The sequence below is a fragment of the Fringilla coelebs genome (genome assembly GCF_963513975.1).
Source record: "Fringilla coelebs genome assembly, chromosome: 18".
NCBI classification, from domain to species: Eukaryota; Metazoa; Chordata; class Aves; order Passeriformes; family Fringillidae; genus Fringilla; species Fringilla coelebs.
In genome coordinates this window covers 6,869,111-6,881,268 of record NC_140044.1, presented here as the reverse complement: position 1 = coordinate 6,881,268, position 12,158 = coordinate 6,869,111, and the positions used below count along the sequence as shown (strand labels likewise).

The window sequence follows — 12,158 nt, the reverse complement described above, 5'->3', positions numbered from 1 at the left end:
TGAAACAGCAGAGGAGCAACACCCATTGCCAAACCACCATGAAATTCACGTAAAAACTCATATTCAGGGAAAAGATAATGATATATCAGCAGATCTAGCTGAGGAGGTGATGTAAGCACTGAGCACTGTTTGTCTTTTGAGTGCTGCCTTTCTATTTTTTCCTACAATTAAAAAAACAAAACAACCCTAAGGGCTAAGTACTGCTATTCCCAAATACCATTGATTCAGGCAGGGAAGTTCAAATAAGTAGGAAGCTTTATTGCATACTGATTTTTTCCTGCCTAGAGGTTGTTTTCAGCTTAGAAAGATCACAGAGAGGGCCTTGATTCACTCCAGTTACAGAAGATCTCAATTACTCTTAGCATTAAAGAGTATGCACAAAGAGACTGGCAGTCAGAGCAAGGCAGTGCTTCTGGAATCGGTGTCCTGGTAGGAATATCCATTTCAACCAGCACAGCTGGATTTGATGAGGGCTCTTCCAGCAGTAACAATTCCATGATCCAATGACCACCGTGCAGTTGCTGATTTCCACATCTGCTTTTACCACAGGTCAAGGTTATGAACCAACACCCCAAGTGAAAATCAAGTTCTAATCAATGCTGTGTCTCCCCACTACACAAACAGCAGCATAACAGGGCCAGTAACACCCTGCAGGAACATGGGGCTGGAGCAGCAAGGATCTTGGCAGTTAGGAGGAACAGCCATTCCCCAGACTGTTCCTCCCCTTCAGCATTCACCTATGCATTTCCTTCAGGAGTTCCTTCATGTCACCAGCCTCCAGCCTGTTAGACTCACAAATCAGGAATCACAAAGTAAGATAGTAGAAAAATTAAGTCTTTTGCATTGGCAACAATGTGTAGGTTGCTACATAGGATGCTCAGAGGCCAATGATAATACTTAACGTAAGAGATTCCCACCCCCCACCCAGTTGGAATCCTTGGCTCAAGTTTTTTTTAGACACAGAAAGAGAATATTTGTCTCCAAATTTAGGAAAGAATCAGGTGTAATAGGAATCCAGTGGATCACCTTCTTTAAAGGGAACACAAAAGTGTGTGGGAAGAGACTGTCCATTGCTTGGCTGGCTCGGAGCTCCTACGTGATGTCCTTCTTCCTTGGGGGGCGGTGGATGTTCCTCACCACACACTTCACCATCCATTCAATCCCTTCATTCACCCCTTTGCTAAGGAAGGCAAGCAGACAAGGTTTTAAAATAAAGCAACAACAAGAAGCAACCAAGAACAGAAACATGGATCATACAGGCCCTAACTGAGCCCTTACATGAGGAAGGGAGCGGCTCTAAACAGTTATTTGTTGGCATTTCTGTGTTATTTGTCACGTAGGCAAACAATAGGGATCTGATTTCTTTTAGCTCAGCAATATCTACCTCCATCTTTTATTTTTCTGGTGTCTTAGTCACCCAACTTAGTCACCAACTCTGTGGAAATCTTGGGATGAACAAGCACCAAACCCACCTGACAGCTGGTTTGAGGTCATTTTGCCACAAACCTCACACTAGCTGTACAAGATCTTGCAATCTTGGTTCCAGCTTTGTGTAATCATCTGTGCTGGGACTCATCTGCAAGTCAACACCTTGCTGGTCTGTACAGCTCCCCAGCCATGACTTCCATGAGTTATTCTTTTAGTCCAAGCTCAAACTGGAATTTTGAAAGGAAATTCGAAACAGATCAAAACTAGAAATGTTTGTACAAATAAGGTTATTATTGAATACTTCTCTTCCAGTCAGTGCTTGAACACTGTTCTTGGGGTCATTAGCCTGCTTAATGGCATGTGATTTGTAGCAATGCAGACAACAATTTTTTTTCACGGTTCCAGAAGTTTTTGTTATCCTTTGCAGTAGCTTGTATGATAACACAGGAAAAAAATTCAAAGCTCTAGATTCAGCCCAGGCAGTAATTCAGCCAAAAGTGTTTCCACCACCTGGAATAAAACATTTGACTTATGCCAAATAGCACTTTTCACTTAAAGAACTGAAAGTACAAAGAACAAATGTACTGCAAGACTGGATACGCAAGAATGATGCTGAGATCTCAAGAATCCAGTGGGTTGGTCAAGGCCGTGGCACACAGCTGTGTAAGCCCAAATTAGGGTCTGTTTTAGTCATCAAATCTTAAACCACAGGCATCCCCATGTAAGAGGACTCCTGGAAACTGTGATATCATCCCCATCACGAAGCTCATCTGCATGCCAAAGAATATGAAAGCAGAAACATAATTATGGCAACAGCAGTAATGCACCACCCATTTCTCTGGCAGAGGCATCAACAGTTGCATTTTCAACTGACTTCTAACATATAAACCAGGAGCTGCAGTAAACCAACGTCTGCAAGGATTATTGTGTAAGGAGAAGGGATGATACAGGACAACAAACATGCCTCCAAGTCCCACTGCTCTCAGCCAGGAATACATTTCCACTGTGTTTTACAGGCAGGATTTACAGATGAAGTTACTGAGCTGGTGCAAGGCCAAGGATCTTGAACAAGTGTCTGTCAGTGCTGGAAGGAAGCAGCTCCTTCTCAAGGCTTAACAACTCATGTAGTGCTGCTCTGTGTGTGACACCCCACAGGTGCTCAGTCAACCAATTCTCAGTCTACCCCTTGTCATACTCACCCAGTAAGGGCTGAGCAGGCTTGTGTCAGGCAGTCTCTCTTCCCAATTTTGTTAATGCAGTCACTAAATGCTGTCTTGATATCAGGTATTGACAGACAAGTCTGCAAAGGGAACCAAAGTAGAGCTTGTTTGTGCTACAAGACATATGGCGACCTTCTTCCACAATGAATCCTACCATGATTGCAGTCTTGCATCAGTCAGGATGGCAATGCTATCAGGTTAAACCCACTCACCCACCAACACAGTAAATTCACCTCTTTATATTCCAAAGAAATGAGCATATTATTTTTTCAACAGAGAATGCTGTTTGCTGACAGTACACACATTGCCTCACCTCCCTGATCCTTAATCTCAACAGTTCTAAGCAAACAGTCCTGAAAATGAGCACAACCTGCATCCTCTAACAATATCCCTTCCAAGCTGCTCAACAGCTTATATTTACCAGGACACTACAAGAGCTTTAATATTTACAAAGCCTTTTGAAACAGTGTCCCTGCCACAAGCCTAGCTGACTCTTTGCCAGCATCCTGGGCACTCTCACAAAATAAGTTGTGATTTTTCCTCAGTTATCAGCACATTCCTTGGCATTACAGCCGTGTCCCACCAGCACTTCTCTGTTTGCACTCAGACAAAACACTGGCAGCACTGAATGCAGCACATTTTCTAATGCCTGATGTCACTGTACTCTTGACCCCCAGCAGGTCCTGAACTTCTGTGGGTCTGCCAGGGGGCTGCTGGGAACAACAACACAAATCATAAGTTTCCCAGTAAATCAGTGGATTACCTTCCCCACATAAATCACAGTGTCACCACAAAAATCTTAGAGATACAACAAAAACAAACCTGTCCAACTAAAGTCTGGACTTGCACTTCCCTGAGCACTCAGTGTTCATTTTTCCCTCAGAAGCCTTGGACAAACCATTTAAGCACTTCAGCTGGCCACAAGCTCACTTCCCTCCTCTCTGCAAAGACATTCTGGAACTTCAACAAGTCTCAAATATGTGTTTGGAACCTTCAGTCAGGCCCACATACATGTTTTGGACAAATGTTTACACAAATGCCAAACTGGACCCTTTGTGAGTCCTGAGGATTGGCCAAGTGAACATAAACTCTGAGAGAACAGAAATATGAAAATTGTTACCAGCCATCCATTTGCAAAACACTGATTCTAGAGAATAAAATACAGGAAATTTTTATGGACAACAGAAGTAGGTTTCATTGCTTAAACATAGGAAGGGATCTTCAGAAATGGCTTGCAAGGAGTTTAACAACACCTAATTCACCCAGTGCCCTTGGCTCCATTAACTGTGCAACTTTTGATGACTGTACTTTCTTATGACCTCAGCTGCATTTTAAACTTGCCCTTTCAATCAGTGACCTGGAAACTGTATCCAAAAACATTACTGACATCACTCTGCAGAACCCTGGACAATTTAGATAAGGATTTCTAACAAGTGAAAAATGTGCAGTTCATACAGATGAGCTGTCAGCCACAGGATAGACAGTTAATTAAAAAAAACCACCAACAATTACTAACTTTAGAGGGAGTCAGATGGGGCTTGGGAGCTGGAATTCAAACCAGTAGGTCTGCAAGAAAGGCAAGAGATAACAACCAACCAACCAAACAAACAAACAAACAAACAACCAACCAACCAACCAACCAACCAACCAACCAACCATTCTCTACTGGTTTGTAAAAGCCTGGTATGGGGTCCACTGCCCAGTAAGACAGGCAGGTCCAAATGCTTCCTGGTTTAACCCAAAGCCCTGGACAAGTCAATTACCCAACAACTGGGAGGTAGAAGCATGTCAGTAATTTGAGCTATTTTTCACACCTTTGTTTTTTTCAGTCAATGAGACTTGGCAGCTGAAATTGAGCAAATGTATCTTGAAATATACTTGAAGCTTCTCAGAGTTTAGCATCATTGTATAATTATATACTTTTGAGTATATCTTTTTCTTCTTCTTGAGTCTACCTTTCCTTGTCCTTTTCTGAACGATGACACATTTTAAAATAAATTTAAAATAAATCAGATAAAATTTTCAAGATACACAGTAACAACAGAGAGCTGTCCTTGGTTCCTCAGCTCCTACTTGCACAGGTAGCAAAGCAATCAGGCAAAGAACTTCCCAACACCACCAGCAGACCAGGACACACAGCAGCACAGAGAACCCACATCCTTCACCCTGCCCATCCTTGAAGCCTTTAAGAGTCCACTTTTCCCAGTGCAGCTAACAATTACAGCCTTTTTTATCTCCCAGTATAAACCATTGTTATACCTTCCCTTTCCCACCTTCTGGGAGAGCTGTGGCCTGCCCCACCTTCCACAGAGCTGTCCAGCCATGGCTTTCCATGGAAATCTGCATCAGAAAGAGTTTTGCTTCTGAGGAGACTTTGCACCACTCACATTGTCACAGCAGGATGCCACTGCATCACCAATCTTGTTTTGAGGAACATCATTTTCCCCTTGGGATGAAGTAGAGCAGCACAGCAGACAGGTAACACCAAACTATCAATGCCTTGTCTTGGTGTTCCAGGGAAAGCCATGAACTGGAATCTCATGTGACAGCAGGGGCTGAGGCAGATTGTCCACCACTTCAGCAAGGGGCACCTGAGCGTCTCATGCTCAAGGGAAAATGTCAGCTGTGGCTTCCAAGTTCCCCTTCTCCCCAGCCACATTACAAAATATTTGTTAACAGATGTGCTTTGTTTCTCAGCTGCAAACCCATAAGCCAAGGGCAAAGAAGGGAAGCTGGATCTGTGATCACATCAAGAGTGCTCTATTACAATACCACAATCCACAGTGACCTTTCAGGAATGATGGTATCTCCCAGACAGTTCACAGGAACCTCACAACACATGACGAACCAGATTTCCATCTCAGCTTCCCCAAAGTAACACACTGTAAAACAGCTTTTGATGAAGGCTCCTCCAGCCATAATTTAGGCAGGACTGACCCTGGCTAAATTCATCCTATGAAGTGTTCAGAATAGCATTACCCAAAGTAAGACTCAGCAATGGCACACCTAAAAATCTATCAAGCAGCAAGGCAAGTTTTAGCCAAAAAAAAGGTGGCATTGCAGAGCCTTTGCCCATTTCCCACATCCACTGGAGCAAAGACAATGCTGCTGCTGCCTGCTCTCCTCTCAGGATAAATCCAGAAGCATGCATAAAATCTCAAGTAGAAGCTCTTCAGTCATCTCAAGAGTAATCAACCATCAGAATGGAACTAAAAGAGAAACAAGGGCAAGGTGGATTGCCTAAATAAAATACTATTTCACATAAAAGTCTGACTCACCTGACCTGTGGTCTGGGACTACCCTTTTTATGAGTTTGTTTTAAATTACAATTTAAACTTCTTTAAATTTTAAAAAGAAATAGTATAGCCTCAATTGAAACCATCTTATTTAAATGAAACCTAATTTTACAGGGAAGCTGTGGGAAGTCTTCAGTTGGAAACTAGAATGACTTTCATGCAGAAGGTCTGTTTTCTAACAGCTGAGTGGAAATGAGTACTCTGCTACTCACCATGACTCCTCACATTTTCCAGAGGCATGAGGAGCCTTTTCAACATTCTGGAGATTTCAAATTAAATTTCCAAAATTTACCATTAGATGAGGATGGCAAAACTTCCTCCCAGACATGGGTTATCATACAGCACCCAGTAATTTTCAGATTGTTAAATTTCAGATGCTGTTTTTGACAAGTCTTGCTTTTCCAGTATTTTGAATAGTATTGCATAATGAGCCATTCTATCCTCAAATTGTAACAGTTCATTGTAAAGCACAGAAATATATACCTTGTGTAAACTTTTCAACAGCTGCATTCACATCAAAACAGCAATTAGCAATTCTGATTTTGCTGTTTCTTCTGCAATAAGCCATTATTTTCAAAAGTGCCATTCTGAGTTGAAAGGGAGTTCACAGAAATTAGCAGATATTACATCATTGATTTCTCCTACAAAGCAATAGTTCCTTTAAAAACCTAAACAAATTCCTTCCTCCAACACACATTTGACTCAGTTTTTAAATTATTTATAAAATAACCCAGTTTTGAAGCCTCTGATGAACAGAGAGTATTCTCCTGATACCATAAAATATCACATTCAGTATTGTGAGAATTGGAATTGGTGTTTTGCAGTCAATGCCCATATTTTATCTCCTGGAATGACCAAATACCACTCATGCTTGGCAATGCTGAGAGGACACAATGTACCCTGGGGTTCACAGCAAAATTCTTAACACTTCATGCAATTTCAGGTTGCATCAGCACTTTTGTTATCTTGATAATAGAATGTACACTTAAAAAACAAACTATGCCAGATGTACTATTTCTGATATGTTTGACCACAAGCCTTCTGCTGGCCTCTACAGATATCATCATCAAGAATTACCCTTTATCTCCAAATACCAGCAAGATTAAAATACCCCTTATCCTTCCTTATCATGGTTCAGGACAGAGGGATGCTGGTGAGAATTTCCTACAGTTTTACGTCTGAAGATCCAGAGCAGAAAAATCTCTATCAATGCTAATTATCAGTTTTATTCCAGAGGTCTTCCATTCTGCTAAATCAGAGGAAGAGAAACAGGCTACTAAGTTTTCTCAAGTTTGTTTAAGTGAACTTCAGTAATTACTGAAAAATAAGCTATAATCCCCTTAGTGATTTGTTAAGAGCATTGTTGTCTCTTTGCTGGCTCCATATCCAAGATCATTCTGTAGGAGTGGGCCTCTCAATATCCAATGTAGCTATTTCTTACAAACAGGCAAACCTCCAGTGGGTTTAGCTTTGCTAATCTCTTGTTGTAGCTCTACAACTGCATGAAGGCACTAAGTCTGTGAGCTGGTCTTGGACCCTCCAGAGGGAGCAAGAAGACAGATTTTCTTTTGAAAGGCTGTTCCAAACACCTATTTCTAGCACTTAAAAGAAGCCCAGTTGTTCAATTATTTGTCTTTAATCTTGTTAGTGTCAGAAGAGCCAGTATCTGCAGCCTGTAAGAAAGTTTGTATATACAACCAAGAGAGAAAGTGGAACAAATTCCAGGTCACTGCTTGGATCTTACCCTCAACAGGTCAAGGCAAGAGTGCAGGCTGTTCCCTGCAGAAAAGCTGTGGGGTTGTACAGAAATATGAGAGTCAATATTCTGCTTTCCACACAAAAAAAAAGACAGACCATTTCCCCACATTCCAGAGACCACAGCAAAGTCAGGACCAGAAATGAGGAGTTCAGTCCTGATCTCAAGCTTTTACATGGAATTACATTTTTCTTATTTCTAAGACTAGATAATCTAGATAAACTAGATCATCCAAAAACCAATCTGTGTTGCACTAATGAAATACGAAATCCTGCTTTAGAGCCAAGTGATTTCTACGGAAGCCTCACGTGTTTCCACAAGTGCAATCGCTCGGACAAGTGTAAAGTGCACAGGAGGAACCTGAGACGTATTTGCATCCTTTGGAACAGAGACTGATCCCAGCCCCAAGGCCGGGTGCTCCAAATCCTACTGCAAGCCTCTGGCCCCATCTACAGACCAGTCACTGGAGCTGCAGTCCTGGAATTCCAGGTACAATTCCCAGGAGGAAAACATGAAAACCACCACAACCACCTTGGGCACTCTCTTTTTTTTTCCATGCTGGGGGAAGTAATGATGGCCCAGGATGTGTCACCTAAACACTGCACCACCCACGAACTGCCAAAGCCAAACCAAGAGCTTTACAGCTCTGAATACACTGGAAAGAATTCAAATTATATTATCAGAAAAGAGCATTCCTTGCCATTCACTGCTGTCACTGATGGAATGCTCTACAACAAACAAGTGTTTTATTGAACAGATCTTATCCAATTATGGGGAAAGGATGATTTGCTTCACATACATCTGTTGTGCTATTCCTGGATTTTCAAAGAGCAGCATAAACAAAGTGCACTAAACGTTTTTTTTTTTTTCTGAATAAACAGGAAAAAACAGCATCAATATAGCCAGTCACGGTACAAGAAAGACCCACCATAGCTATGCAGTTTGTTCTGTTTACACAAAGGCTCCAAAACTATGTGCCTGTAGGAAGCTCATTCATGGCACTGAAAAAGGGCTGGAGGAGAAAGGAAAAATTACAACCAAATTCAAAGCAATTATTTCCAGTGGTGGGAAATACCATAGGATCAGCTCAGGACTGTGGAACAAATTTAACATGAATGCAGAATTCACCTTTCCAAGCTTATGTGATAATTTATGTAAATCCTCCATATTTTACCTCTACATCCTGCTTGTTGGCCAACACCAGAATAGGAACCCCCTCCAGAGCTTCACTGGTAATCATCTTCTCTACAAAGGACAGAAACAAAACCAGGTTTAGCCAGCTCTGAAGTTGTACAAATGCCTGGCACAGATTCTCTGGACAGAGGAATGAAGCCAGAAGCTCCCTCTTGCATTACAGTTTCATTTGATACAACTTTCCAGGACAATTTGGTCCCACTGTACTTACCAAAAGCTCTTTTGGACTCAGAGAGCCTCTCCTCATCAGTGGAGTCAATAACATAGATCACCCCATGAGATTCAGCATAGTACTGGAAGGAGAACACAGATATTGGTGTCAATCCACTAGGATCACTTGTTCCTCTTCCTGACTTGATTTTTGGTACAGTTTTGGTGCACGTGGAGGAGATCAATCAGATAGAGGCAGCTGTATCCACAGTGTGCCTGGACAGAATGGAGGCACACAGCCTGTGCTGCCTGTTCTGTTTGCAGGCCTGATCAGCACACCAGGTGGAGAAGCTCACCTGTGTCCCCCCAAAGCTCATTTCTATGGCACAACCCCTGATCCGGGTTGGTAATTGCTGTCTGCAACCAATAATGCAAATATTAGGCACAGAAATAGTGGAATCTCTGAAAAACTGTTAATGCTAAATACTGAGGTTATCAATAAGCCTGTGTGATTACCAAGTGATTGTAGTGGTTCAGTTCTAAAAGAGACAAAACCCCTTCTGAAAGAAATCACAGAATCACAGGATGGTTTGTGTTGGAAAGGGCCAACCATCTCATTCCAACCCCCTGCCAGGAGCAGGGACACTTCCCACTAGATCAGGCTGATCAGAGCTCCATCCACCCTGGCTTTCAACACTTCCAGGGATGGGGCAGCCACAATTTCTCTGGGCAAAACATCAATCAAACATTGATTCAAATAAACACTGAATATTTATAAATAAATAAAAGTATAAATCAAACAAAACAAAACCACATCTCTAACCTTGTCCCAAAGTGACTGCAGCTCCTCCTGCCCACCGAGGTCCCAGAACATGAGCCGAGTTTTGCCAACATCAATAGTTCCAACTAGAAGGAAGGAAGGAAGAAAGAGCAATCCAATGAAAACTACAGGTGCTGCAAAGCACAGACAGCTGCACACCCCACTCAGAAATCTGGGGTGGGGCAGGCTTGTGGGGGAACATATCACAGGCAGCAGCTGCTTGCAACAACACAGCAAAACCTGCATGGAGTGATCACAAATATAGAACAGTATCAGTGCAAATAATTCCAGAATTGGGCCAGGGAATGAACTCCAGGGAAATACAGTTTGAGGATAGTACTGAAATAGGATATCTAGGGTTTTAATACTTCAAGAGTTCCTCCTCCTAAGCTAAGAAAGTTTATTTTATTCTCTACAAAAAGACCTGAACAGCTAGGAGATACAATCTCTGCACCCAGGAACTATTCTGTCCTTCTGAATTCTTAAACAATTCAAATACAAAACATCTATCTGTGTCTATCTGTGCAAGAAAGCTGAAAAAATTCCATGTGGATTTACTTACTGTTCAAGCCTACAGTGGTTGTGATTTTGGACAAACTCATCCCTTTGTAGTTCTTGTTAAATCGGGTTTTAGTTTGTTCAAGGAAGGTCTGAAAAAGAATAAGACAAAGTATTCACTGTCAAACATTTTACTGACTGGGGTAATCCTACCCCAAACCTGTCCTCTCATTTCTGCACAATCCTGCTAGAGCAGACCCTGCCCTACCTAATTTTGGACAAACCACTCTTCTTGCTCCCTATTTTAGCTAGGAAAGAAGGGATCACATGTGATTATGGGATTACCAAAGCTCAGCCACATCCCTGAAAGCTTGTACTAAATTTAAGTAATGAGGAGAAGTTGATTGCTTGGTGTCACATCACTAAAGTAACTCAGGACACAGCTGAAGAAAGATTGACCCTTGTTGGACGATTTATCCCTGGAGGATGTTTAGGATTGTGTGTGCCCCTTCACAGGGTGATAAACAGCACTTACAGTTTTACCAGCATTGTCCAAACCCAGGATCAGGACACAGTACTCATCCCTCTGGAACATGTATTTATAGAGCCCTGACAGCAGTGTATACATCCTGCTCCTGCAACAAATGCCAGGAAATCAATTAGGAAACAGCTCATTCCCAAAAGCCTCTCATGCCACAACGCCAAACAAATAAATGATGTTACTCTTTTATCAGTAAATCTCACATTTAGGCAATCCCAGAGAAAATCACAGATCTAAGAGAGATAATGAAAATAGTTCAAGATCAAATTTGGGGTTAAAGGGGAACTGAGGAAAGACTTGAACACCTCTTGCAGTAAATGTATGACCCAAAACCAAAATGAAGTAAACTTCATACAAATACAGAGAGCAGGTATTTTGAGCAATAATCTACAGAAGCTGACACCTGGATGTGCACACGCAGGCACAGCAGCTCTGCTGGGATGCAGGAAGCACTGGCACCAGGTGCTGCAGCTGACTCACACGCCATTGCAACAGCCCTTCTGTTCAAACTGATAAAGGGAACCCCAAGGCAGAGCCTTTGAGAGGCAGCTGCCTCCAAGCAAGAGCGTGGTTAAACAACCACTCTGAAGTCAAACACCATGACCTAAAGGGAAATAAGTGTTCCAAAGCAGGAATCGAACCGGGGGCTTCACGGTACGGGAGGACAGGGCGCCTAAGGGCCAGGGGCTTCAACCCCACAGGTACCGGGGTCACCCTCGCTCCCAGCTCAGACCGGGGGCTCCTGCCGTGCCCCGGGGGAACCCCGGCCCGCTCCCCTTCGGGACAGCGACTGATCCCGGGCGCGCCCGACCGCCGGCCTGCTCCTCCCCAACCCCGGAGATCCTCCCGGGCCCGGGAGATCCCTCCAGCTCCACAAGATCCGGGCGATCCGGCCCTTTCCTTCCCTGCCACGGCCAGTGACGGCCGAAGGGGAACACCGGCCCGACCGCCATTTCCCCCTAATGGCTCCGCGCCACGTCCCGGGACAGCGACAGGTCCCGGCCCAAACTCCCGAGGGCAGCAGGCGAGGAAGACATCCCCAGCCCGAGGCCCGCGGCCCCTCACCTGATCCTGGCGCCGGTGTCAGCGTCGGAGCCGGAGTCGCCTCTCACGAGTCCCCTGCGCCACCAGCCGCCGCCATTCCGCGCCCGGGACTCTGGGAAATGTAGTCCTGTCGCCTCTCTGATGGCGGTGCGAAGGGGGCCTATGGACTACAACTCCCTGAATGCCCAGCGCCGCCGGCCTCCCGGGCACT

At 43.6% G+C, this 12,158-nt stretch overlaps 1 protein-coding gene across 1 annotated transcript; it reads right to left on the bottom strand.

The window, feature by feature from the left end:
- Positions 1 to 237: 237 nt before the first annotated feature.
- Positions 238 to 12,057, bottom strand: ARFRP1 (ARF related protein 1). Its single transcript, XM_084217915.1, has 8 exons — positions 11,969 to 12,057; positions 10,898 to 10,997; positions 10,427 to 10,514; positions 9,868 to 9,950; positions 9,106 to 9,187; positions 8,875 to 8,945; positions 2,628 to 2,728; positions 238 to 1,180 (listed from the first exon to the last, which is right to left on the bottom strand). The coding sequence occupies exons 2-8, from the start codon at positions 10,988 to 10,990 to the stop codon at positions 1,093 to 1,095; spliced, it is 606 nt and encodes a 201-aa protein (XP_084074041.1). The 5' UTR covers positions 10,991 to 10,997; positions 11,969 to 12,057; the 3' UTR covers positions 238 to 1,092.
- Between the last annotated feature and the right edge of the window lie 101 nt (positions 12,058 to 12,158).